Consider the following 26,617-nt stretch of genomic DNA (forward strand, 5'->3'; position numbering starts at 1 on the left):
TCCTTCCCTCCTTCCCTCCTTCCCTCCTTCCCTCCTTCCCTCCTTCCTCCCTCCCTTCCTTTCCCTCCTTCCCTTCCTTCCTTGATTATTTAAGAGCGAGAGAGTACATGAATGGGGAGAGGGGAAGAAGGAGAGTGAGAATTTCAAGCAGACACTCTGCTTAGTGCAGAGCCTGACATGGGGCTTGATCTCATGACCCTGAGATCATGACCTGAGCCAAGGTGCCCCTCAAATGTTATTTTCTTAGGAAAATGTCATTTGCCCAGACTTGGGACTCTCAAATAGCTACTTCCCCTACCACTTACTTTGCTTCTTTCATCTTCCCCATTGAAGCACACAGCATCACATTTTTGCTTGGGCCAAAAACCTAGATAGGAGTTGTCTTTGACTTGGACTTCATGTAAACAGTGTATCTGCATTGTATCTACATGATGTAAACAAGATCTGGAAAGAGTAGGTGCTCCAAATATCCTTCACATAATAAATGGTAGTTAAAATTATTTTAATACAGTGGTGAGCATTAAGAACATGGAATCCATAGATGGGGGACTCACTTTTTGTGGCTCACTAAAGGCCTGTCCCGGGAAGTTAGTCTCAAACCAGGTCTGATGTGTAGGAGTAGGCCTGTGCTAGGATGCAGTGGTGATGGTGAGAGTGGAGGGTGTTAAGAGGAAGGAATCTCAGGTGAAAATGCAGAAGTTTTTAGATAATAAATTGCTCAAACTGGAAACACTTAACTATGGCTGCAATAAAGAATTATTTTTAGCCAGTAAGATTATTTTGTCCTTTCCAGTTTTGATTGGTAAAAATCTACTTACTGCCCCCATTTAAAATATTGTCTGTCTTTACCCCCACCTTCCACCCAAACACAATTAAAACTTTACAGATTTGCTTCACTGCCTTGAACCAGAGAGTGTTGCTGGACGAAAGATTGACAGGTTGGTCTTGGTCATTCATATAAATGCAACCATACATTATGTACTTTTTCTTGCTTGATTTAACTCAGCAGTCTCTTTTTTTTTTTTAATCTGTCTGGTTGCATTATCAGTGAATTTTATTGTTGCATAGTATTCTATTGTAGAAATATACCACAACTTGATGAATGCTTGGGTTGTTCCCAGTCTTTGATTCTTACGAATAAAGCTGCTGTGAACATTGTATGAATACTTTTGTTGTTGTTGGTTTTTCCTCCTGCTTAACACCTAGCTGTGCAATTGTTGAGTCTGCTGTTCTGTGTCTATTTATTTTTTTATTTTTAAAGATTTTATTTATTTGACAGACACAGCGAGAGAGGGAACACAAGCAGGGGGGAGTGGGAGCGGGAGAAGCAGGCTTCCCGCCGAGCAGGGAGCCCGATGTGGGGCTCGATCCCAGGATTCTGGGATCATGACCTGAGCCGAAGGCAGACTCCCAATGAATGAGCCACCCAGGTGCCCCTGTTGTGTGTCTATTTAAAGGAAACTGCCAAACTTTTTGTCAAAGTGTTGATACCATTTTACATTCTACCAGTATTGTGAGTGAGTTTTAGGTGCTTTACATCCTCCCTATTCTAGGGGGTGTGTAGTGATATCCCATTTGTGTTTTTTCCTCCCTGGTTTTAAACTGCATTTCCCTGGTGACAAATGATCTTGAATGTCATTTCTTGTGATTATTGGCCATTCATATATCTTCTTTGGTAAAGTCTTTTGATCGTTTTTTAATTGGACTGTTTTATTTCTACTGAGTTGTAGGTCTTCATTAAATGTTCTGAATACAGATCTTTATGAGATACATTTGTTGTTGGGAGAGGCAGTCTGCCATGGGCCCTGAGTATCCCTGTCTATTTATTCTGGTTACCCCAAGAATGCAAGGCCTGACTTCTCCTTACCCAAACCATTTCTCAAGTCTTGTGTTTGCAGTGAGCTGCCTTGAGAGGTGGTCAGGTCTCCCTGTAGACAGCGAGCAGGCTTGTTATTGTTCATTATAAAATTGGTGAGTCCCCCAAGCTTAGTGTCCTATAATGCAATCCACTGCATGCGCAGGCATCCGTCAGGGAGCCGGTGTGGGACTTGGTGGGTTGGGGAACGAGTAGAGGCATAATAGAGTCCTTTGTCCCTAACTAAGGACTCGTATGTTTTCTACCAGCACTTACAAACCAGTAACAGACTCACGTAGCTTGTTATGTAGGGTAAAGTCTCAGACTGCTCACGTCTTAGCTTGTATTGCAGATATTTTTCTCCTAGTCTGTGGCTTGCTTTTCATGGTCTTAATAAAACTATCTTAAGAGTTGTTTGCAAAATGGAAGGTTTAAATTTTGATGAAGTCTAATTTATCAATTTTGTAGTTAGTGCCTTTTGTCCTAAGAAATCTTTGCCTTCCTGAAGGTAGTGAAGATTTTCATCTGTGTTTTCTTGTAGACATTAAATTTTAGCTTGTACATTTAGGTCTAAGGTCTAGGTTCACTTTCTCTCATTTGGATGTCCAGTTCTTCCAACGCTGTTTGTTGAGGAGGTTCTTCTTGCCCCATTGAATTCCATTAACACCGTTGTTGAAAATCATTGACCACATACGTGCAAGTGTATTTCTCGACTGTTCTACTGATACTATTCTAACTTGATTACAGTAGCTTTATAGTAAATCTTGAAATCAGATGAAACCCCCCCAACTTTATTCTATTTTAGGGTTCCTGCATTTCCATATAAATTTTAGAAGCTGCTTCTCAATTTCTGCAGAACTTGCTGGGATTTTGATGGTGATTATATTGAATATATAGTTTGTTCTTCAGAAAATGTATTTCTTAACAATGTCTTAATAATATCGAGTTTTCTGATCCATGAGCCTGGCATAACATCATTTATTTAGGTCACGACCTTCAATACCTCCTCACAATGTTTTGTACTTCTCAGAATAGAAGTATTTCTCTTCTTTTGTTAAAAATTTTCCTGATTATTTTGTGAGGGCTCTTTTGATGCTATTAAAAATGATAAGTAGTAAATTTTTATTTCCCCACTGTGAGTAGTATTTAGAAATAAAAATTAGAGGTTGAGCTTTTATTCTGTGTTCTTGCTAAATTCATGTAGACAATTTCATTTGCAAATAGACAGTTTTACTACTACTTTCCTAATCTGTCTATTGTTGCCTTACCACACTAGCTAGTATCTCCAGTACAATACTGAATAGGAATGGTAAGAGCCAACATGCTTCTTGTGTTCTCACTTTTAGGGGGACCAACGTGTTGGTGTGACAAACATGGGAATTAAGGTAGCTGGAAGACTTTTTATGAACGGGGGTATATGATGTTCTATTTTGTGTCATGAAACAAACTAAAAAACTACTAAGTTCAGTTATCCAAAAATCTCTGGATCTCCTAGAACTTCCATTTCATGGAATTGACCTCTTTTGTCTCAATTGAGTTTACCTTTCACTATAGTCAGATGGTGGAAGAGTACAAATTCCAATGTTTTAAGATAACTAAGTCGTCATCTTTCATAATAGAAGTCAAAGGTAATACTGAAAACTTGTTTAGAGAGATCAGGGTAATCATGCTATTTAGACATATTAAGTAGCTATCAGAAGAAACAGTTAAGGGAATGAAAATGATTGCCTCTGAAAGATAGGGTTAAGTGGTGGGGGAGGTAACTGCTTTTTTTTTTTTAATTTTATTTTTATTCAAATGCATTTACTGCTTTTTATTATATTTTAAAAGTATTGACTATATGGTCTTACCCATTTATTGTTGAAGGGAACGAGTTGATCTGTTCAGTTTTGGTTTATTTTGAACCCTTCTCCCCCATCATGATTATTTCAGTGATAAATTCAGAGTGCTGAATCAAGTACTATAAATATCAAGTACTACAAAAAGATCATCTGGTTTAACTTCTGTTGGTATATATTTGGATAAAATATTGGCCTGACAATATGGCCTGACAGGAAACTTGAAAAATTAAGATACCAAGAAATTGTGCTAGGCAACCTACATGCCCAATGATATGGGTCTAAATTAGGTAAGTAATTAGGTATGTTAATAGCCTGTAGACAGGGAAAAAAAAAATTCATTTAAGATACTGGGATATGTTTATGAAACATGACTAAAAATAAAAGTAGCTTACCAAACAATATGCTCTAATGTTTTTGAAAGTAAAGTACAGGTGTTTATGAATATATATGGGATATTATGTACATATTACATGAGGAAAAAACTTCAAGGAGAAATATCAAATTAATAATCATTTTGAGGCACTTTTCTCCCCCATTTTCTGTTTTCCAAATTTTCTGTGTTGAACAGGCAATACTTTAGTAATTTAAAGCAGAAAAATTTACTGATAAATGCTATGTCAGTACAAGTTAAATGTATTCTCTTTAATGATACATAACAGACTCACTGATTTTTTTTTAAAAAAGTGCTTATTTTCACTGTTCTCACCATTTCATTTCCCCTTTCCACTTTATTTTCTTAGTTTTACGAGCAAAATCTCAGAATATTCTTTAGTAAATTACCACTTTGCAGTTGATGAAAACCATCAGTCTTTCCAATGCTAATTTATTTTGCATTATTGGGAATGTTTCCTTGGACAGTATTATGGCAAATTTAATAATAAAGAAATGAAAAAAAAATGCATCTGATTTCCTGCCATCCCTACTAACCTGCTTTTGAACATGTATTAATTCCTTCCCCTTGGATGTATAATCTGTAACTGACACAGATACAGTTCTGGACTTTATTGTTCATCATGCTCATCATTTTCTATCTGGACTGTGTGTCTTCTTAATAGGTCTTCTGATTTGAGAGTAAAAGTCCGAGTTCCTTTGGTGGCCTGTGAGGGTACAGTCCCTTCCATCACAACTTTTCAGTTACCAGTATGCTTGCTTCTATCTCCTTCAGACCTTTATTCTAATACTCAAGTCTGAGGCCTTCAGATTCTGTGAGTCTTTCTGTGAGCACCCTGTTTGAAATTGCCAACCACCGCCTGGGCTCCTTACTCCTCTTTGCTTTTGTTTCTCTGGAGCACTTTTTACGAGCCACAGAGCAACTGTTTTACCTGCTTATTTCATTTATTGTCTGCCTGGCTTTCTTTTTCTCCATGGAGAAGAAAGCTCCATGCATCTAGGGATTTTTGTCCCTTGTGTACTGTTCTCTGTGTAACACTTAGAACAGTGTCTGGCACTTAGTAGGTACTAAATATTGCATAATGAGCGAACTCCAACTCTTACAATGTGCCAGAGTGAGCCTTCCAAAACTGCCCTGGAAAATCTAATTGGAGAGCGGTGCTCTGTCCCTTCATGATCTGGCTGCTATCCTCATTCTGTTGTAAGTGCTTCTGGTTTTCTTTGTGGCTGTACATGTAGGCCATGTGGTAGTCTGGAAGGAGTTCCTAATTCTTAGTCTCCTGAACTGACTTCCCTTTTCCCTGTTCCTCAGGCTTCCCTCATCTGCTCCACCAAGCTAGGGCTTCCTCCTCTGAGTGCCTTGGTACCCCGTTATAGGAATTAGACTGCGCTGAGAAGTGTTATTTCCTCGCGTGCATTTCTCTTGCCAGACTTAGGTTTTGATAATCTCTGTGTATCCTGTGCTTAGAACTGGGCACTTGACGGTAGTTGGGTCAATTGATGACTTACAGCCGTTTTTTGTGGTGCTTGGAATACTAATTTTAAGAGGGTTGTTCCTGTATTGAGGTTTGCTTTTTATTTTGCATGGGCCTAAAATAGAGGACTATATTTTCAGATATTTCTGTAGTAAATACTTGATTGTTTTCCATGATATTTGGGATTTGAAAAAAGCCCTTTTAATTTGTAAACCTTTTTGATGTTTTTATCTTTTGTGAATATCCTGGATTATGCTTTGTATTTGTGGGCGGAAGGAAATCATTCCCTCAAAATAATACTGCTTAGTGTAGTCGTGTGTAGCTGCTAATATGAAAGGGGGGATTAATGTAATTGATATTACTTTAATGAAGATCAATTTATTTTCTTTAATTTACAGGGAAGTCTTAAGAGTAGGAGACAGATCTCACCTCAGGAATTCATCCATGAACTGAAAATGGGGTGTGCAGATGAGAGACTTGTCACATGTCTGGAGTCCCTCCGCGTGTCTTTGACTAGTAATCCTGTGAGGTAATTCATCTGTCTGAACATCATTGGGGCATGTTAGTAAATTAAACAGATGTCATTAGTCTGTTACTTTTATTTAATACTTTCTTCATAGCACCTGCAGATAGGTGGTATATACATCAACGATTGTCTCAAGATAAAAAGTGAACATGTAATATTTATATGCATGATGAAATATAGTGTCAGTACTTTTTGTATTTATTACCAAGTGATACATACTCTATGGACTTAAAAACAAAAATTTTTATTCTTAAAATTTTAAAAAACTGGGGTTCCTGGGTGGCTCAGTTGGTTAAGCGTCTGACTTGTGATTTCGGCTTAGGTCAAGATCTCATGGGTTGTGAGACGGAGCCCCACGTTGGGCTCTGTGCTCAGCCGGGAGTTAGCTTGAGATTTTCTCTCTCCTTCTCTTTCTGTTGCTCCGCCCACTCACGTGCACGCTCTACCCCCCCCATCTTAAAAATTTTTTCTTTTAAATTTATGGTGTTTTTTTAAAAGAGAACAATCATGATTAGAAACGGAGTTAAAAAAAAAAAAAAAGATAGCAGGAAGGGAAGAATGAAGGGGGGAAGTCGGAGGGGGAGACAAACCATGAGAGACTGTGGACTCTGAGAAACAAACTGAGGGTTCTAGAGGGGAGGGGGTTCGGGGGATGGGTTAGCCTGGTGATGGGTATTAAAGAGGGCATGCTCTGCATGGAGCACTGGGCGTTATACGCAATCAATGAATCATGGAACACTACATCAAAAACTAATGATGTAATGTATGGTGATTAACATAACATAATAAAAAAAGTGAGTTTCACTCTGAATTTTGGTATTGTATATATACTGGCTGAAATTTTGTTTGACATAGAAAGAAATACCATTAATTAACTTTTCCTTTATTGGAAATAATATCTTTATAGGAGCACATAGGTTAATATTGCCAGATTTAGCAAGTAAAAATAGAAGATGCCCAGTAAAATCTGGAGTTCAGACATACTAATACTAAAAATTTTTGTTGTTTATCTGAAATCCAAATTTAACTAGGTGTCCTGGATCTGGCAACACTAATACAGATGTCTCTGTAAATCAGGTTTTAGACTTTTAAGCTCAGGATATTCTTGAAAAACTTCAGGCAGAAATTGTTAAAAAAAAATGAGCAGTCATAAAATCAGGATTTCAGAGCTGCAAGGCTCTAAGGTAGATCAGTTTTGGCTTCTTTTGTATAATAAATGAATGCTTGTTTTTGCATGAGAATATATCTGTATTACATGTATATTTACTTAGATATAAATACATATTAGGGCTAAAATGACTATGGAAGTTAATAATATAGAATCTTTTTGATATCCTCTCTGATTAGTACTTTTCTGGACACTTCTGAAGTTTGGCTACAGTATGAAAAAATCCTTGGCAGTAACAACTATTTAAAACAAGAAGACCCTACCTGCCGAGACATGAAAGCGAGTGAGGTTTAACTGAGGAGTATGAAGAGTGAACAAAGTATATTTCAACTTTATCTTTGTTGTTCCATTTTTCCCCACTTGCAGACTGTTCTTTAGATGGAAGTGTGATGGGCAGGAGGCCAGGGACTTCATATGTCTTATGTACTTCTCTTTACCAGGCACAGTGCAGCTTTTGAGACCCTTGTTAGACCTGTAGTAAATCAGTGTTAAAATTCTTCAATTTCTGCGAATAGAGGTGAGAGTGAAACATGTGAACTGATTAATGATGATTCTCCCATGCTGGTTTGGGATTGGGCTTTATTTAAATCAAAAATCAAGGAATAAGACGGAAACCTCCCTCCACCCCACCCCCTCCCGGATATGCAATGCTTTTAGAGCCATTTATCCATTTCTGAAACTCTGCCTACCAATTATGAGCCACATCGACCTTTTACCATCCAGACAGCAGTGAATTATATGAAAACCGGTGCTTTAAATACCATGTTATTTGCCACCTTTTATGAAGAGTTGATTTGAAGATCACAGAATTCTTTTGTTTTGAAGTTTTATTGATTATTCAGTATTCTTGGTGAACGTTTTAAGCTAAAAGACGTAGTTGCTTTACTTTTGGAACACAAGAAAAGACCAACTTCTTCAAGTTGCCACTTATAACTTTTAATGGATCTTGACATGGGCAACAATTATGTTTGAGCTATTGAACACTTTGAGGTGGAAACGTAAAAGAGTAGACACTAACATTATTATGATTGATATCTAGCATTTTAGTCCGTACTCATCTATGTATATAGCAAATTAGTTACAGAATACATCTTCATTTTCTCAATTTGATGCGGCTGTCAAAGGCACGATTTCTGTCTCAGAAAATCCAGTCTATCCGGTCCCACGTGTTGTGATCTTAGGCATTATTTTCCTTTACTTACAGTTAACATGTACATTTTGAAGTTTACAAGACCTATTTTCTTGCTAACATCTTTTTGTTAAATTTCTAAGGAGGTTTTGGAACTAGGTCTGAAAGTTAATAACTTCAAAAAAATCACTTTAGAAAAATGTGCAGTAAAATGTATGTTTACTGCAAAGCAAGTGAACAGCCTTTGTGGGTCGTTATTCCATTTGATCAGTGTCCTGTTTGGAATCTGATTTTTCTCCATTTCTGGGCTTAAACACAAAGCTGGTGGAAGAGTTTAATTTTGGAATTGACATATGTTGTGCCATGGACCACACGTGTAAAGAGACAAATAGAAAAGGTTGTGGCAAGCAACGAGATCAACATATTCATTGGTATCGATGTGATCTGGAGAAAAAAGTCAAGACCAATATTTTGAAGTTATCAATACTTATTCAAATTCTTATTTTTATAAAATGTTAAATATATAAAAAAGGCTTCGTCATAGGAGTAAAACAAGTACCCACTTGCCTACTAATGAGACTAAGCTAGAAATACTGCTTGTAACTTTAAAGCTCCCACGCATCCCTGCTAAATTTTATGTCCTCTTCTCCCACTGTGCTGTGGTTAGCACTGTTGTGAATTTCGGACTTATCTTTTTTTCTTTTCATTGTAATTTCACCATATAGGTCTTCTTAATTCATGTATTATTTGGTTTTATATCATTTTGAACTTCGTGTCAATGGTGGCATCTTCCATGCATTCTTCTGGGGCTTTTTTCCTCTCTGTTTCATAGATTTATATATGTTGATGTGTGCAACTACTCACATATCCTCACAATTCATACTATTTCGTGCCTTTTTATTTCCTTATGTTTTACGCATAGCTATTGTAAGTAGCATGCAAATGCTTTTTAAAACAATTCTGATAATCTTTGTCTTCATAGCCACTGTAAAATAGTTTATGCTTTTTTTTTTTTTTTTACCATGTTCATCTCCCTTTCCATACCCTCTTCTGCTCTTTGTTCCTTTTCTGTATTCTTTTCTTCCTTAAATTCTTTTGGATAGTTTTTTTAATCTTTCATGTCACTTTTTTCCTTACTAACCTGGAAGACCTATTCCCTTTCTGATCTTAGAAAAGAAAGTTAACTTGTACACACTCAAAAAGGAAATTTAATATGCATGTACATAAAAGAGACAAAAATAAGCAATATCCCTTATTTTGAACCTAAGAATAACACAATCACCCTCAGTTAATTTGCATGTTAGTTTTGTGTGATATTTTAATTTTTTTCTTTTTAATATCACAGATTAGCTATTACTGTTGAGTTAAACTACAGATAAGTGTATATGTATACATGTTTGCACATGCATATAATCATTCCTTTTTAGGTCTTTTTCATTTGTCTGATGATTTTACTCTTGCTTCAAGTATATCATTAGGTTCCCTTGACAAAAGTCTTTTGACGGTAAAACTCTTTTGTCAAAAAGTGACTTTATTTGCCTCTACTTTTTTTAAATTATTATATATTTTTTTAATTTAAATTCAATTGACATATAGCGTATCATTAGTTTCAGAGGTAGAGTTCAGTGATTCATCAGTTGCATATAACACTCAGTGCTCATTACATCACGTGCCCTACTTAATGCCCATCACCCAGTTACCCCATCCCCCCACACCCCTCCCCTCCAGCAACCCTCCATTTGTTTCCTATAGTTAAGAGTCTCTTATGGTTTGCCTCCCTCTCTGGTTTCATCTTGTTTTATTTATTTTTCTCTCTCTTCCCCTATGATCCTCTCTTTTGTTTCTTAAATTACACATATCAGTGAGATCATATGATAATTGTCTTCCTCTGATTGACTTATTTCGCTTAGCCTAATACCTTCTAGTTCCATCCATGTCATTGCAAATGGCAAAATTTCATTTTATGATGGCTGAGTAGTATTCCATTGTGTATATATATACCACATCTCCTTTATCCACTCATCTGTTAATGGACATCTGGGCTCTTTCCATAGTTTGGCTATTGTGGACATTGCTGCTATAAACATTGGGGTGTAGGTGCCCCTTCAGATCACTACATTTGTTAGATCTCTAGTTTAATACAAGAAAAAAAAGGTATTAAATTTGTGTGCCCCAAATCCAAATTTCTCAGAAGGATATAAACAGAAAAGTAAAAGCCTTCCTCCTTTCTGTCAATTTGATTGTCAGACCTGCTGGTCAGTGGTGAACTCCTTTTAATAGTTTCTTGAGTGTTTTTGCTCCAGATTTTTTTAAGTGCATATGTTAGTATGTTAATATTCTTAAAGATGAACCCTAGAAGTTGCTGTTTTATTGCTCTGTAGGATATCAGTCTTGTATTTAAATTAGCATTTGTCTATCTTTTAAGTCACTTTAAATTCTTTGATTTTTCTAGTTCTTTTTGAACCAGGGTCATCATCTTGCTGGTTCCCTCATTAAATAAATATTTGACATTGCTCACTTTATCTGGGTGAAGCGGTGTTTTTATCTTTTTGAAAATCAGGGATTGACATTAGAGGTTTGTGGGATATAGTAGTATTCCTCAAAACTGTCCTAGAAATTCATGGAGGGTGTGAATGGGTAGAAAGTCTGGGTTTCCTACATCCTCTGCCCATCCCAGGGGTTGGGGGAAGGGACAATGCATATAATGAGAGGTAGGGTGTTCCTTGAGTGAAGAAGACATAGTGTCCCTTCTTGGTTGTCACTGCCGGTCCCTCAGGCCTTCATCCTTCATCCTTCTCCCCTGTCTGCAGAGCCCCTACTCTAGTGGATCTAAATGACATTATGTGGGGTGGGGGGGTGGGGGTTACAGGTTCTTCAGAGCACTTAAACCAAAACATGGACAACTCAAACCTTTCTCTTACCAAGAACGACCTCTTCTTAAAGCTCAATTATACTGCATTATGATCCTAGAGGAGTCTCTGTTGCTTTTGTCAGTCTTACCAAAGATGCTTTCCTAGGAAGGAGATGGAAAGGAACAGAAGGAGACTGTACATCTGCGTGTATGTGTCCGTGCGCAGTATGTATGTTGTCAGAGATCTAACAGGAAGACACACTAGAGCGTGCGCTGTAAGGTTTTTTCTTTTTTTTTTAATGTTAATACAGCAATTGGTTAAATAACTGATGGGAAGACTGAGAAACCAAATAGGAAACAGTGAGACACTTGATTAGTGGCAGCAGGAAGCTGCTCCACCCCTGTGCTGGAGGGAGAGAAAGAGAACTCTGTTCTGGAATCTTAACGGTTTGGTGTTGAATGGCAGAAACTGGATCCATGGGGAAGATGCAGCTGTTGCCAGAGAAACCTCCGAGGCGGGGGGGCGGCGGGGGAGAGCATTACCTTGTTTCTTCCTTCTTCCCACTGCTCAAACCTAGCAGGGAACAGCTGATTACAAACCCTGGGAGCTGAAGCCTCCGGAGTCAGCCCCTTTGAAACTAGAACAGAGCAGCAGAAGGGGAAGAGGGGAAGCGAGGACAGGGGTCAAGCATCTGTACGTTATTTAGTGGGACCCAGTATAGATCAGTAAATGATGAATCCTTATTTCTTCCAGTTTTTAGTTTCATTGGATATGTAGGTTCTTTATCTTACTGCTAGGACCAGACTACAGGAGTAGAGTCTGGTCATAAACTTTCTAAGAATACAAAAGACTATTCTGCTCTGAATTTCCTGAAACTATCTCAATTTGAAGATTGTCAGTTGAGTCCTGCTAAATAAATGGTCACGTGCTCAGCTCCTACATTGACTTTGATACTTTTTCAGTATCTCACTTTTGTTTTGCCTCCCAAAGAGCTTCATTTTCTATTTATGACTTAGTCCTCGATTCCATTAAAAAAAAAACCTTTTATCATTTGTTTCATTTGTTTCATTTTCTCTAACAGCGGTCCTGTTTTACACTATACGTGCAAACTACTGGTTCTGTGGAGATCCTGATAGACACCCCTTTTTTTAACCTTGAGTTCTGAATATGTTAAAGCAGATACAGAAGTGAGGTTAAGAATAACCTCTGAACTGCTAGAAAGGCTAAGTTGCAGAGTACAACTGGGACTTCCGAAGGTGAAGTGTAGTTCTTGCCACTGAATCAAACTTGTCACGTTGTCATGAGTAGGAAGAACAGACAACTGTAGGTCAGGGTCAGGATCCCTTCCCCACTTTCGCCAGTTGGATAATTCAGTCCTTCTGGGTAGTGGAGGTGTGGGGAAATCTTCACATAATGAGATGGAGGGAGTAATCCCTAATGTTCTCTTCTGGGGAACATAGTAGAAGGCTTCTCCCTTTGTAGAAATGAGAGAAGGAGAATAGTAAATGTTCTCTCTAATGATAAGCTCTAGTTTATTTTTATTCCACTGACATGCTTTAGAGTTTTAAAGTAAGACATGAGCTATAAAATTTTTTTAAAAAAAGCCTTAGAAAAAAGTTTGAGAATTAACAATATGTACGGATGTATGGTGTTAATAATAGTGATAATTCCTCAAGTGGACAAGAGGAGTAAAGATTTTCCTTCGTGATCTACATTCTTAAATTCCTTCCTTCCTTCCTTTTTTTTCTTTAATTAATGATACCAGAGAGGCAAATCATTCAGGTGGTTCTATGTTTTCCTTCCTGTGCTGTTTTAATAAGGTAGCTCCTAGTTAGTTGTGGTATTTAATTAAGGCGGGGGGGGGAACATCCAAAACATTTCAAGAGTTCTCAAGGGCAACATGGGTAGGGGGCTAGCAAATTGAAAAGCACATATAAACCCTTTTTTTCACTGTAAAAAAAAAAAAAAAATTCTATTAGACATTGCTGCTTAAACACCTTGGTTCCTCTGTGTAGCTGCTTGCTGCTTTGACATAAATACTGCATGATGATTATATCCTCAAAGTTAGGTTCAGGACTATGGGAATAAATAAAAGAATTGAAGTCTGAAAGATTAAAGGATTTTTAAAACCTCGAAGGATGAGTGAGCATTTATATCAAGAGTCCTGAGAGAAGAAATGAGTGATCCCTGGGAGGCTGCCTTCAGTGGGCAGTGCTGTCTTCTTGGAAGGATAAGGCAAAGGGAATGGGTTTCCTACCAGCTGTTAAGGAATAGAAATGGAGAGGAGAGAGGTGTCTGACAGACAGGACAAACGCTGCAGTCCATGGCAGACTTCATTGTGGTTGGCTGTAGCTGGGATGAGGGAATCAGCAATATGGCGCATCGTAGAAATCATAGAAACATCGTCTTTGGTAGGTTAAAAATATTAGTTGGATGCCTATTTTACAGAACTTTTCTCAGGGAGATACACTTTGACCTCTTCAAAGTAGTTTTTCTATGTTTCCAATAAAAAGTCATAAAGTATAGGTAGGGTGTTAATATTCTTTATTTCTTTAGACAGTACCATATATCTTAGGATATGCTTTGTATTATTTATGTCTAAATTAACATTCAGGATCCATAACTTTTATGACCCTTAATATTGCTTATTAAAGAAATATTTGTTGAAAATGCACTTTAATTTTAGGTCTTTTTGCAGTCCTTTCCAAAGTGTTTTAAAAGAATGAAATATTAATGAAAAATGCCCTGAAAGAAAATATTAATGTTTATAAATGAGTACTAACCTGATATTTTAAAGGGCATGCCAATACATTCCATTGCTTTCACAGCCCTTCCAAAGCTGGTGTAATTTCTTTGAGAGACCTTCCAGAAGACTGAATGGTCCCCCCTGGTAGGAGACTTTCTCTTTTGTGTATTGTCATTCATACTACAGCTTGGTTTTGGGTTGTAGATGTATTAAAATGTGTTATAATTATTTGGTTTCGAAGTTAACTCTATCTGTGTCTGAAAAGCTTTGAATGCAAGGTTAACAATAAAAATATAGTACATTGAAAATACAGTAATTGCTTTTAACTGAGAAATACATATTTTCTGTACATGGTGAATAAGAGCTGTGTAGCTCAATTTATACTTGACCTGAAAGGTCCTCGAATTGTAAAATCCTTTCAATCTACTTTATAATATATATATCTCCTAGTGTATGTAAAATAAAATATAAATTGCCATTTGAATAGCCAAGATTAATTTTTTCAAAAAATATTCTATTCATATGTAAAGTCAGTCACAATTTAACATAGGGTCTCAAACCTTTTTAAAATACAGTAGTTTGATATTCAGCATAGAAGAAAGAATATGTGACTGAAAACTAATTATTCAAAAAGACTAGATTACGGTTTAAAAGACAACAAAAGATAGTGTTATAACAATTTGGAAAAAGTACTGCTCTTAAACTTGTATAGTTACTCCTGACCGTAGAGGTGAAATATAAGACACTTTGCTTTTCAATGATAATTGTCTGTGTCCTTAGAGAATGTAAGCCTTCTATGTTCAAATCTATAACCATTATCAGGATGATGTTATTTACTGAATACTTCGGTTTCTTTCGCAAAGATATGTATATATTCAGTGGAAAAATTACTGAACTGCAGACCGTAACACTCCCTAGTTATTTAGTATCCTACATACAAAGAATCTATGTAGTTTCTTCTTTATACTAATTTTTTGGCCTTGTTATGATGTTTTAAAAGTATTGCTTGGTGGGGCGCCTGAGTGGCTCATTCGGTTAAGCGTCTGACTCTTGATCTCAGCCCTGGTCTTGATCTCAGGGTCGTGAGTTCAAGCCCTGTGTTGGGCCCCAAGCTGGGTGTGGAGCCTTCTTTTTTTTTTTTAAAAACAAAAAAACATTGCATGGTGAGTTAAGTAAAGAATTAAAAATACAAATTTTGTCCTGTTGTCTCTATACATAAAAAAATACATAACTGCAGTTGGCCTTTGAGCAACACCGGTTTGAATTGTGTGTGTCTGCTTATCCACAGCTATTTTCTATTAGAATTTCTCAACATTTTCTATAGCTTTCTTTATTGTAAGAATATAGTATATAACACACATACAACGTATGTGTTAATCGACTGGCTATATTATTGGTAAGACTTCTGGTCAACAGTAGGCTATTAGTAGCTAAGTTTTTGGGGAGTCAAAAATTTATACGTGGATTTTCCACTGTGCCGTGGGAATTAGTACCCCTAACACACCCATGTTGTTCAAGGATCAGCTGTATATAGAAGGCCTTGATACAAAGGTAGGTGAAATAATATTGGCAATAGAAGGAAGTTTTAATTTTTATGATTCAGAAAACCTTGTGAAATAAAACTCAACTTTATCACCCATATTGGCCATGGATTTCTAGGTCTTTTGTTATGGGGTGGTCAGTATATATGAGAAGGAAATAGGTGTAGTTTTCATATATTAAACATCTTTCCTATGTTGAAATTCATAAAAGATAAACACATGAGGGTTAGACCCACTGAGGTCACTTGGAGTGCCTCTGCGGAGCTAAACAGAAAGTAGGCTCGTTTGAGCAGAATTCCAGTAGAACTTTGTACAGGAAATATTCTTGGTCTGTGCTCTTCAGTACTCAAAACATGTGACCTCTCAGCACTTGAGTGGTGCTTAATGTGACTAAGGAATGGAATTTAAACTTAAATCCACATGTCGCTAGAGGCTTCCCTTTTGGATAATAGTTTTACAGATGAGAAAGCCATGTGATATTCTTGGTGCCCTTATTTTGAGCCTTTGCATTCTTGAGTCTCTGTAGGTATGGCTGCTCTCTCTAGCATGCTATGGATTTCTGAGGGGGTGCACAGAATGTGTTGTTATGGGACTCAGGAGATCAGGATATATGTTAAATGGAGTTGAATAGTAAAAAGAACAGGGAAATTAAAGCATGAAATAAAAATGCATGAGGCAGTATACTGCTCATTTTTCAGGATAGGGGATCAAGTATTTTGAGTGTCTTTACATATGTCTCTATTGGAAAACTAGTAAAGGTACAAGGGCTTCTCCCTGTCCTCAAATTACTGAGTTTCCATTTGGAGAGCGATGTCTAACACATAGTAGAGTAAGTGATACCACTAGCTCTTACCTAATTAAATCTTTAAGTGTGTGGTCTGGATAAAATGCAACAGAGTAACAGAGGATGTATTTGTTAATCTACTCATGCAACAAGAATTCTCAGGTGCTATGCTAGATATCACAGTAATGAGGCATATGGGGGAGAGATTTAGAAAATATGTAATAAATAGAAGATAAAACTTGAGTTAAGAAAAAAGGGACTGAGAGTGATGGATAGAGGGCTTTTAGGTGCAAGCTGGTCAGAGAATGTCTTTGAGGTGGTAAAGTTTAAGAGCTTAAGAACACGAGGAATTAGGTAAGAGAGGCTCAGGCTTTGGTGCAGGGCCTGGAGCACCTCCTAGGCAGCAGAGACCCTAAGGTGCGGAAACAGTGAGGCAAGAGGGTGGAGAGAGGGAGGTGGAGTCCCAGAGGCCATGGGGCCATCAGAGAGTTGAGCAGTGCCCAGGTCATGAGAGGCCTTAAGGTGATGTGGAAGAGAGGTAAGATTTTTAGTCTAGAGTGTGAGGCTGTTAATGAGTTTTACACAGGAAATGATCTATTTCTAAATTTACTGTTAAAAGGAACTGCTATGGGGAGAATGGATTGAAGGGAGGAAAGAGTGGACAGGGAGATCAGAAAGGAGACTATGGCATAGTCATGGGAGTGATGAGCATGTCGTGGATGAGGATTGTAGTGGGGCGGGGCAAGGAGTTGGGTGGGTTTTACGGACAGATTGGAGGTAGAAACTGTAGGACCTGTTGATAGATTGGATGTGGGGTGTGAATGAAAAGGAGGAAATCAAGAATGACACCTAGGTTGTGTGACCTGAGCAAATAGGTGGATAGTAGTGCCATTAACTTGGATAGGGGAAGATGGTTTTGTTACTGGTTTCATGCATTTTGGAGAAAATCAAAATGTCTGTTTTAACCATGTTAAGTTTGATATGTTTGAGTTTCACAGTTTGAGATATCAAGCAGCTAGATAATGCAGTCTGGACCTCAGTGGAGAATGTAGAGATACTTACCTATTGTTTATATGTGGACTGCACATTAAGCCCTGAAAATAGTTGAGAATTCAGGTAGGACAGGGAGGTGTGTGTGTGTGTAAAGATATAGAAGGCGGCCCAGAACAAGACCTGGGAATCTCCAGCAATTATCCATGGTCCAGAAAGGCAAGAGAAACCAGGAAAACAGATGGAGGAGTGGTCATTTGGGAGGAGGAGAACCCAAAAAGACTGATTTCCTGAGCCTAAGAGAGGAAGTGTGTTTCAATAGGGAAAGTGACAAACCACAGAATGCTCCTGAGACCTGGGCAAGATATTACTGTCAGAATTGGAAAGAGGAGGGTTGTTGTTGACCATTGAGAAAAGCAATTTTGTGGAGTCTGGGTGGCAGAAGCCAGATTGAGATGGGATAAATGGACAGTGAAGGACTACTGACCATTCTTGTGATGAAATTGAGACATTTTCCTCTAAAAGAAAGAAAACTGGGCAGTAACTAGAGGGATATTTGGGGTCAGGTGGGTAAAACCGAGTAAACGAATGGAGAAACTTAATGGGAGTTCAAAGAAGGACACTTGAATTGGCTGTTGAAAGATGAAATAGTTTCATTTGCAGCTGAGTGAACATAGCAATGAACTTGATAGAATCAGGAGCAGATGATAGACTTAATAATGAAGTTTATGGGACAAGTGTTGGGCAGCAAGTACTTAGGGTGAAAACAGATGATGGAAGACCTGCAATGTAATGATTTCTTTTCCCTCATACATTAGTTGTCAAATTAGTCAAGATGAATAATTCATTAATGCTTTCCTGAAGTAATGATGTTTTGATTTGATATTAAGAAACTTCCTTACTCATATTTAATACATTCCCAATGAGATTTCTTTTTTTTTTTTTTTTTTTTTTTTTTTTACAATGTTTCTTTTAATAGTGGACTTAAGTTTTGATCAGAGCACATGCTAGGATATGTTATTTTACCTCTATAGTTCTCTTTTTTCATCTAAAGATCAAGAGCTCATGTTTCTTATATTGGTGATTTGTTTTTCATCACTGCAGTTCATCTGGTTTTCTTTTCATTTTGAACACTTTCTCTAGACATTTTATACCTTTCAATATATTAGAGTTAAAAAGTAACCAGGAGAATAAACTTCTTAGTTTGTTATTCTACTGTTTCATTTAATATTAGAAGTGAGAATAAGTGACTGGTTTTAAATACATGATTCCTTTAAAAGTCAATTCCTAGAAAATACACATATTAATGATTGTATTTTGAAGTTTGGTAGATTTTTAAATGAGAACATTATTTAGTTCCTGAATTTCTGAATTCCCTTTCTGGCTGTATAATTTAGTGTAATTTTCATGGATGGGCCATCGGTTGGGATGTGGGTGTATGTTTGTTTTGCCCTACGGGGCATGTTAATTGCTTTGTCCCCTCCTCCCCACCCTGTTCATTTTAAGTATTTAGTCACCTTGCTAAGAGTAAGTGAAAATGAAAGCTAAAATAAGCTATAATTATATTCAGCATTGGTGATATATTACTCTGACAGAGGAATGTAAATTGGATTTGGATATTACACAGTATTAAAGCTGACCTTCTAAGGTTAAGGTATAAAATTTGTTACTTTGTCACATGTGACCAGTGATATTTTTTTCCCCTTTCAGGGTGTTTCTTATATTGATTTTTAGCAAAATAACTTTGTTTCCCTAAGCGTTTATATAAGATTATTCTTTTGGGTAATTAAAAATTTTTTTTATTACAAAAAGTTCATTATAAGAAAATAGATAATACACAAAAGCAAAATGAAGGAAAAACATATGATTTCACCTACTTAGAAAGGCACTGTAACTTCTTGGGTGGAAGTGTGTGTCTACTGAGGAAGTCCTTTTTAATGCTATTGGTTTTTGGAAAAATTGGCAAAAGCAGGGAATGATAAATGATTCACATATAGCCTAAACATCCTTTGGATTCAAAAGATTAAAAATCAATTTTTTTTCCTCTAGACTTTTGATGTGGAGGCCAGCCTGTGCCTACTTAGAGTAGACACAGGTTGATTAAACCACATCCATGATGCGTTATCTTCCTCATATTGGTATTTTAAGGTGGAGCAGAAATGTAGAGGTTCTTAAAAAGTAGAGAGTATAGAATTCTTCTTAAAAAGTCATTCTGCTGATGTCTCTCAATAATACACACTTGTGTCCACATCTACTTCTATGGCACTTTTTAAAATGTCACTGAAAAAACTTTCAAAGCCTTAGGTTTAGTTTTCTTAGAAATAGCTTTTTTTTTTTTTTTTTTTTTTAACAGTGACTTGTCTGTTTATATAATTTTAAAATATCTAATTAGGGTAATTAGTACAACTGGCAAAAAAAAGATTTGGAAACAAACCTCACCTCCCATTCGTTCTAGTGGAGGTTATTTGAGCATAATGAGGCAGTCCTGCTTCTCCCTGCCAGGGAGGTACCATGGAGGCCAGGTGGGCAGCTCAGGCTCCCACTTATGTCCCGCAATAACAAGAAACTCTTTCCTGGGGCACCTGGATAGCTCAGTTGGTTAAGTTTCTTTCTGCCTTAGGCTCAGATCATGATCTCAGGGTCCTGGGACCGAGCTCCCTGCTCAGCTGGGAGCCTACTTCTCCCTCTCCCTCTGCCGCTCCCCGTGCTTGGGCTCTCTCAAAGTCTTAAAGAAAGAAAGGAAGAAACCTCTTCCTAAGATGTCAACGGAGGCCAGTTGGAGAACATGGATCTCTGTTTTCACCTGGCAGCTTTGAGGTGATGCCTGTCCTTCATCCCCTGGAGCAGTATCATAGGATGCAAGCTAAAAAATAAGAGGTTGAAATGAAATCTGGAGTATCAGAACATAATAATCTAAGTCTCCAGGTTTCACTATAAACACCTGTCTTCCTAAAAAAGGAGGAAGATCACAAACTGAATGCAAAAAGACCATTATTAATAGATGCCAACACTGAGTTGACAGAGATATTTGAGTATTCTTTTTAAAAAGATTTTATTTTAGAGATAGCGAGGAGGAGGAGGAGCAGAGGGAGAGGGGCAAGCCGACTCTGTGCTGAGTATGGAGTCCAATGCAGGGCTTGATCTCACAACCCTGAAATCATGACCTGAGCTGAAATCAAGAGTCGGATGCTTAACTGACTGAGCCACCCAAGCACCCCAAGTTATTTGAATATTCTAATAAGGATGCTTAAGGAAGCCATCATCGAGGTGTTTTAATGAACAATTATGAGTTGTTCATTAAAAATTGATGAATTGTTCATAAAGAAGAATAGTCTCAGCAAATATGTAGAAGAAAGTTTCTTTTTTAAAGCTCAAATGGAAATTTTAGAATTGAAAAATACAGTAACTGTAATGAAAAACTTACTGGAGGAGTAGTACAACAACAAAATGTAGGGATGAGAGGAAAGAATTGGTGAACTGCAGTATAGAATAATAGAAATTACCCAACCTGAACAGAGAGAAAGTTAAACAGAGCCTTGGTGACTTGGGGTGCTATAACCAAAGATTTAACCTTTTGTTACTCAAATCCTTGGAGGATTTGAGAAAGAGGGCAGGATAAAAAAGTATTTGAGGAAATAATGGTTAAAATATTTTCTGAACTTGGCCAAAAATATAAACCTACAGATTCAAGAAACCAAATGAACCATAAATAGGATGAACCTAAAGAAACTCGTATTAAGACCTATCCTAGTCAGACTTCTGACAACTGAAAACAAAAAAAATCTTGAAAGCAGCAAGAGATGCCGCTTTAGTTACCAGGAGAACCAATGGAATGACCCTGGATTTCTCACTGGAAACTATGGAGGCCCAAAGCATGTGGTAAAGCAGTTTTTAAATGAAGAAAGCAAGGAACAGTCAGCTCAGAATCTTATATGCTGTAAAAAGTATCTTTCAGGAATGAAGGGGAAATCAAGACCTACTCAGATGAAGAAAAACAAAGGGAATTTGTGGCCAGAAAACTCTCCCTGAAAGAATGGCTAAAGAACATTTTCTAAATGGAGACAATAAAAGAAGGCATCCTTGAAATCCTGGGAAGAAAACGTGTACAGTGTCAATAAAACTGTGGATAAGGATACTTTTCTTGAATTTTCTAAATTATGTTTGGTAGAAGCAAAAATTCTGTCTGATGCGGTTCTAAATCTATGTAGACGAAATACTTAAAACAACTATACTCTAAATTGGGAGGGTAAAGGTGCATGAAGGGAAGTGTGTTAGCTTGGGCTGCCCTAACAAAAAAGCTACAGACTGGGTGGCTTAAACGGAAATGTAATTTCTCACAGTTCTGGAGGCTGGAAGGCTTAAAGTCGTGGTAAGGTGCCAGCAGGCTGGTTTCCTTTGTGGTCTCTCTCTTAGGTTCGCAGATGGTTGCTGTCTTGTAGTGTCCTCACATGGCCTTTGTGGGTGTGCAATCCTGGTGTCTCTTCCTCTTACAAGGACATGAGTCCTACTGGATTAGGGCCCTATCCTTATGATCTCATTTAACCTTAACTATCTCTGTAAAGGCCTTACCTTATACGCAAACAATGAATCATGGAATACTACATCAAAAACTAATGATGTAATGTATGGTGATTAATATAATAAAATTAAAAAAAAGCCGTATCTCTAAATATAGTCATATTGTGGGTTTGGGTTTCAACATGTGAATTTTGAGGGACACCGTTTGATTCATAACAGGAAGGGAAGTTTGTACAATTCACTCAAGCTTATAAAATGATGATGCTAGTAAGCTTTGATATATTATGATGTACCTAGAGTGACTTCTAGAAAAGCTATATGAGCTATAAATAGAAAACATGATAAATCAAAAAGATGGCATTCTAAAACATGTTTTAGTAAACCACAAGAAGACTGGGGAAAGAAAATGAACAAACAGAATGAACAATATCCAAAAAAATTAGAGTGAAATTTTAACATGTCAGTAATTACATTAAGTGTAAATGGTTATGCCAATTAAAGGAGATTGGCAGAGTAGATGAAAAAACACCACCTGATTATATGCTTTCTATCAGAAATTCACTTCAAATATATTGATATAGACAGATGGAAAGTGAAGAGATAATAAGACCTATTCAAACATTAATCAAAAGGTGCTTGTGGCTATTTTAATATCCTATAGTGTAGACCTCAGAGTAAAGAAAAAGATGTATTTTTGAGTCATTCCACCAAAAGACCCATCCTAAGTGTACACATCAAACCTCAGATGTGCATAGATGAAGCAAAAATACTAGAATTGAAAGGAGTAGATAAATCCACAAACAGATTTGGAGACTTCACAACTCGGTTCACAATCAGTAGAACACCTAGATGGAAAATCACTGAAGATCTAAGAACTCAAGCAGAAGTATGCAATGTATATTTATAGAACATTCCATCTAACAGCAGAGTACACATTCTTAAAACCTATACTGACATAGACCATATCCTGGGCCACAAAGCAAACCTCATCAAATTTAAAAGAATTGAAATCCTACCAAATGTGTTCTTCCACCAAAAGACTCAAACTAGAAATCAATAACAGAAAGATAACAGGAAGATATCCAAACATTTGGAAAGTAGATAACACACTTGTATGTAATCCTTGAGTCAAAGGAAAAGTCTCAAGGGAAATAAAAAAAAATACACTGAAGTTAATGAAAATGCAACCTTTCAGAACTTGTGGCACACATCTAAAGTACTGAGAGGGAAATCTGTGGGGCTGAATACCTACGTTAGGTAGAGAAAGAGAAAAAGGGCTCAAGTCAATAATTTTAGTTAACCCTTAATCTAAAACAAAAACAAAAACCAAAATCGAAAACAAATAGGAAATAAAGAGTAGAAATCAATTAAATTTGAAACAGTAACAATAGAGGAAATCAATGGAACAAGGTTGTAGTTCTTTGGGAAGATGAATAAAACCGTTAAACCTCTATTGATGAAAAAAAAGACAAATTGCCGGGATCAGCAATAAAACGGGAGTATCCCTGCAGACCCTGTGTCACCAGGGTAGTAAGGCTTACTACAGACTTTAACACAAATGGGACAACTTATTTGAAAGACCAGTTCTTCAAAAAGCGAAGTACTACAATACACCCAATATGAAAAAGAAAATTTGAATTGTCCTCTATTAAGGAAATGAAATTAAGTACAGAGGACTTCCCTGGAGAATTCTACCAAAAATTTGAGGAAAAATTAATATCAATTCTACACAATCTCACCCAGAAGATACAAGAGCAAGGAATAACTCTATGAAGCTGGTAGTGCTAACAAAACCAAATAAAGACAATAACAAAACAAAACCCCAAGCCCCAGATTTACAGACTAATGTCTATCATGAATGTAGGCATGAAAATCTTCATCGTAATGCACTTTATCAACAAGGCTAAAGAAGAAAAATATATCAATAGATGTAGACAAAGGTTTGATAAAACTGAGCACTTATTCCGAATAAAAACTCTGGGGAAAAATAGAAACGTTATGGATTGAGTTGTGTCCCCCAGAAAAAGGTTTTTAAGCCCTGATGCCTTAGAATTTGACCTTATTTGAAAACTGGGTCATTATAGTTGTAATAAGATGAGGTCATAAAGGAATAGAGTAGGCTCTTAATCTGATTTATGTCCTTTTAAGAAGAGAGAGACAAAGTGCCATGTGGTGAGAGGTATGGAAATCCTGGATTAGCCATTATCCCCAGAACCTAGGAAGAGTCAAGGAAGGATTCTACCTATAGTCGTAGAGGGGGCCTGGCCCTGCTGACTTCGGCTTCTAGCCCCCAGAACTATGAGAACGAACTTCTCTTTTAAGTTCTCTACTTTGTGGTGCTTTGTTATAGTTACTCTAGGAAACTAGCACAGAGGAATACTTTCTCCACTTGATAACGTGAATCTACAAAAATTCTAAAGCTAACATTAAATGTGAAAGTCTCAACATTTCCCCCCTCAGGCTGGGAACAAGGTAAGGATGTTTGTTCTTGCCCCTCTTCAACACAGTGCTGGAAGTTCTAGCCAAAGCAACGAGGCGCAAACAAAATGAACAAAAACCTATAAATCAGAAAGGAAGGAAAATTAATTGTCCCTATTTGTAGATGACATGGTTGTTTACATAGAAAAGTTGAAAGAATCTGCAAAAACTAGAACTAATCAGTAAGTTGAGCAACAGTGCAGGATTCAAGATGAAAAATCAATTGTATTTTGCAAGATGCAAAAGTTTGAGATTTGTACAACAGTATACATATAGTTGACAATACTGTACTGTATACTTAAATATTAGGAAATTTGTTTTTCACCTGAAAAAAATATATTTCTTTTAACTAGCAATGAACTTCTGGAGAACTCCATTTGCTATTGCTTTCCCCTAACACCACTCCGGCGGGGCGGGGTGGGGGGGGGGGGATATGAAAAAAAACAAAACTGGGTATAAATCTAACAAATCACATAGAGGACTTATGGTGAAAACTACAAAATCATAATGAAGAGAATAAAAGTTCTGAATAAATGAGAAGAGATCTTTTGTTCTTGATGTTTGCTTGATTGGGTTATTGGCCAAATTCAATTCCTTGCAGTTGTGAGACTGACATCCCCTTTTTTCTTGGTGGCCGTCATGTGAGGGTTGTCTCAGCTTGTGGGTCTCCCCCCCCCCCCCCCCCCAACGTTCCTTGGCTCCTATTCCCCTTCCTCAGTCTTTAAACCTGTAAAGGCAGGTTGAGTCCTTTTCATGCTTTTACAGCTCTCTTCTTTCCTCCGTTTTGTCTCTTTGATCTCATTGGGAAATGCTTTCAACTTCAATGAACTAGGTAATTAGATTGAATTCACCTGGATAATTTAGGATAATCTCTCTTTTAAAATATTCTGATTAGTAACCTCAATTTCCTTTTTTATTTCCTCTTTTGCTATATCCGATAACCATAGCTTCTGGTGTTAGGCCATAGCCATCTTTCTGGGGGCAGGGGTAGGATTACTCTGCCTTACCACTAGGCCTAATGGTTTCCCATTGCCCATGACATCGTATAGAATTTTTTTCAGAAGCTCTTTCCTACCTTTTTGGTTTTATCTGATACAGCCACCTCTGGTAGTCAGCACAGGCACGTCTTTCATATTTAATATGTTTGCATGATTCTCCTCCGCCTCAGAAACTGCTCTTTCTCTGACTTACCCTTCAAGACTCAGGTCAGACCTCGGTGGCTTTGTTCCTGGGAGAGGTAGATCCTTCTGTTCCCTTAGCGCCACGATTATAACACTTATTACATTAGGGAGATAATTTAGCTCAACATTTGTGTCAGCCACTAGTCTGTGATCCTTTCAAGGACAGAGAACATGTTTTATTCAGTTTTGTATTTGTCGTACCTACTGCAGTCTTGAGCACACAGTGAGCCCTTCCTAAAGGCTGAGTGACTTCATTAATGAACACTTGTTTTAGTAGTAATGAAACATCACCCTTTGAGCTGCAGTCAATCAAGTCCTAAAGTGCGATAAGGACGGGGACTCTAGATTCCTCATCCTTGGTTCAGTCTGGATAAGTACCTGTTCTGAAATCAGAATTGATGTTTTTGGCATGAAGGTTGAGACAGGCTCAGTGATAATGCAGAGGGGTGTCACTGCTTTGTACCTTTCTCTACATCTATGAAGTGAGGCTGTGAGCCTGGCACCGGCAGACCTGGATGCTATTTCTAAGTGACCTGAACCTCTCTGTGTGTGTTCTTTTCCTTATATATAGAAATGGAAGGAGATTCAATTTTAAAACCATTATTGAGTGCTTAGTCTGTTCCAGGTGCTAGGGAATTTAAAGACAAATTAGAAATGGTCCCTGTCCTGTAGGTATATGTAACTGGTCAGGTTGCCCTTAGGATGTGTTAGGTTTATTCCAGCTCTGACGGTCTCTGATGCATTTGTCTTTCTCTTCCTTGGAGCATATTTGGGAGGAGAGAGGGTAACTGTAGTCTGTGAGAAACCTACAGGGGTAGTGTTCCTTTGGCCAGGAAGCAAATCTGAGACCTGATTATTGCCTCTTTCTGCTCAGTGAGGTGACTGTATTTGCTTCATAAAGCCCATAATATCTAGGAAACCACTTTGCATACCTTTGATTTCATCCTGAGGAAGGAATAACTGAATTTCAAAGCCTAAGATGCTTTGAACATTTATTTAAAGATGGTTTGAACATTTAATCCTAGAGACCTGCTCTCCTTTTTTTTTTTTTCCTCCCCTTCTGTTACCTCTTCACTTCTTCTTTGCTCCTGCATTGAGCCCCCTGCTAGGAAGTGCTAAATGGCAATATACTTAGAAGTTGTT

At 37.4% G+C, this 26,617-nt stretch overlaps 1 protein-coding gene across 1 annotated transcript in view; it reads left to right on the forward strand.

The window, feature by feature from the left end:
• DIAPH3 (diaphanous related formin 3) overlaps nt 1-26,617 on the forward strand; it is a 484,064-nt gene that overhangs the window by 105,046 nt on the left and 352,401 nt on the right. Inside the window, exon 5 of the mRNA XM_032402899.1 lies at nt 5,960-6,090. Within this exon, the coding sequence (XP_032258790.1) occupies nt 5,960-6,090 (131 nt within the window). The remainder of the gene's footprint in view (nt 1-5,959; nt 6,091-26,617) is intronic.

This window comes from Phoca vitulina, unplaced genomic scaffold (assembly GCF_004348235.1).
Source record: "Phoca vitulina isolate PV1807 unplaced genomic scaffold, GSC_HSeal_1.0 scaffold5, whole genome shotgun sequence".
Classification (NCBI taxonomy): domain Eukaryota; kingdom Metazoa; phylum Chordata; class Mammalia; order Carnivora; family Phocidae; genus Phoca; species Phoca vitulina.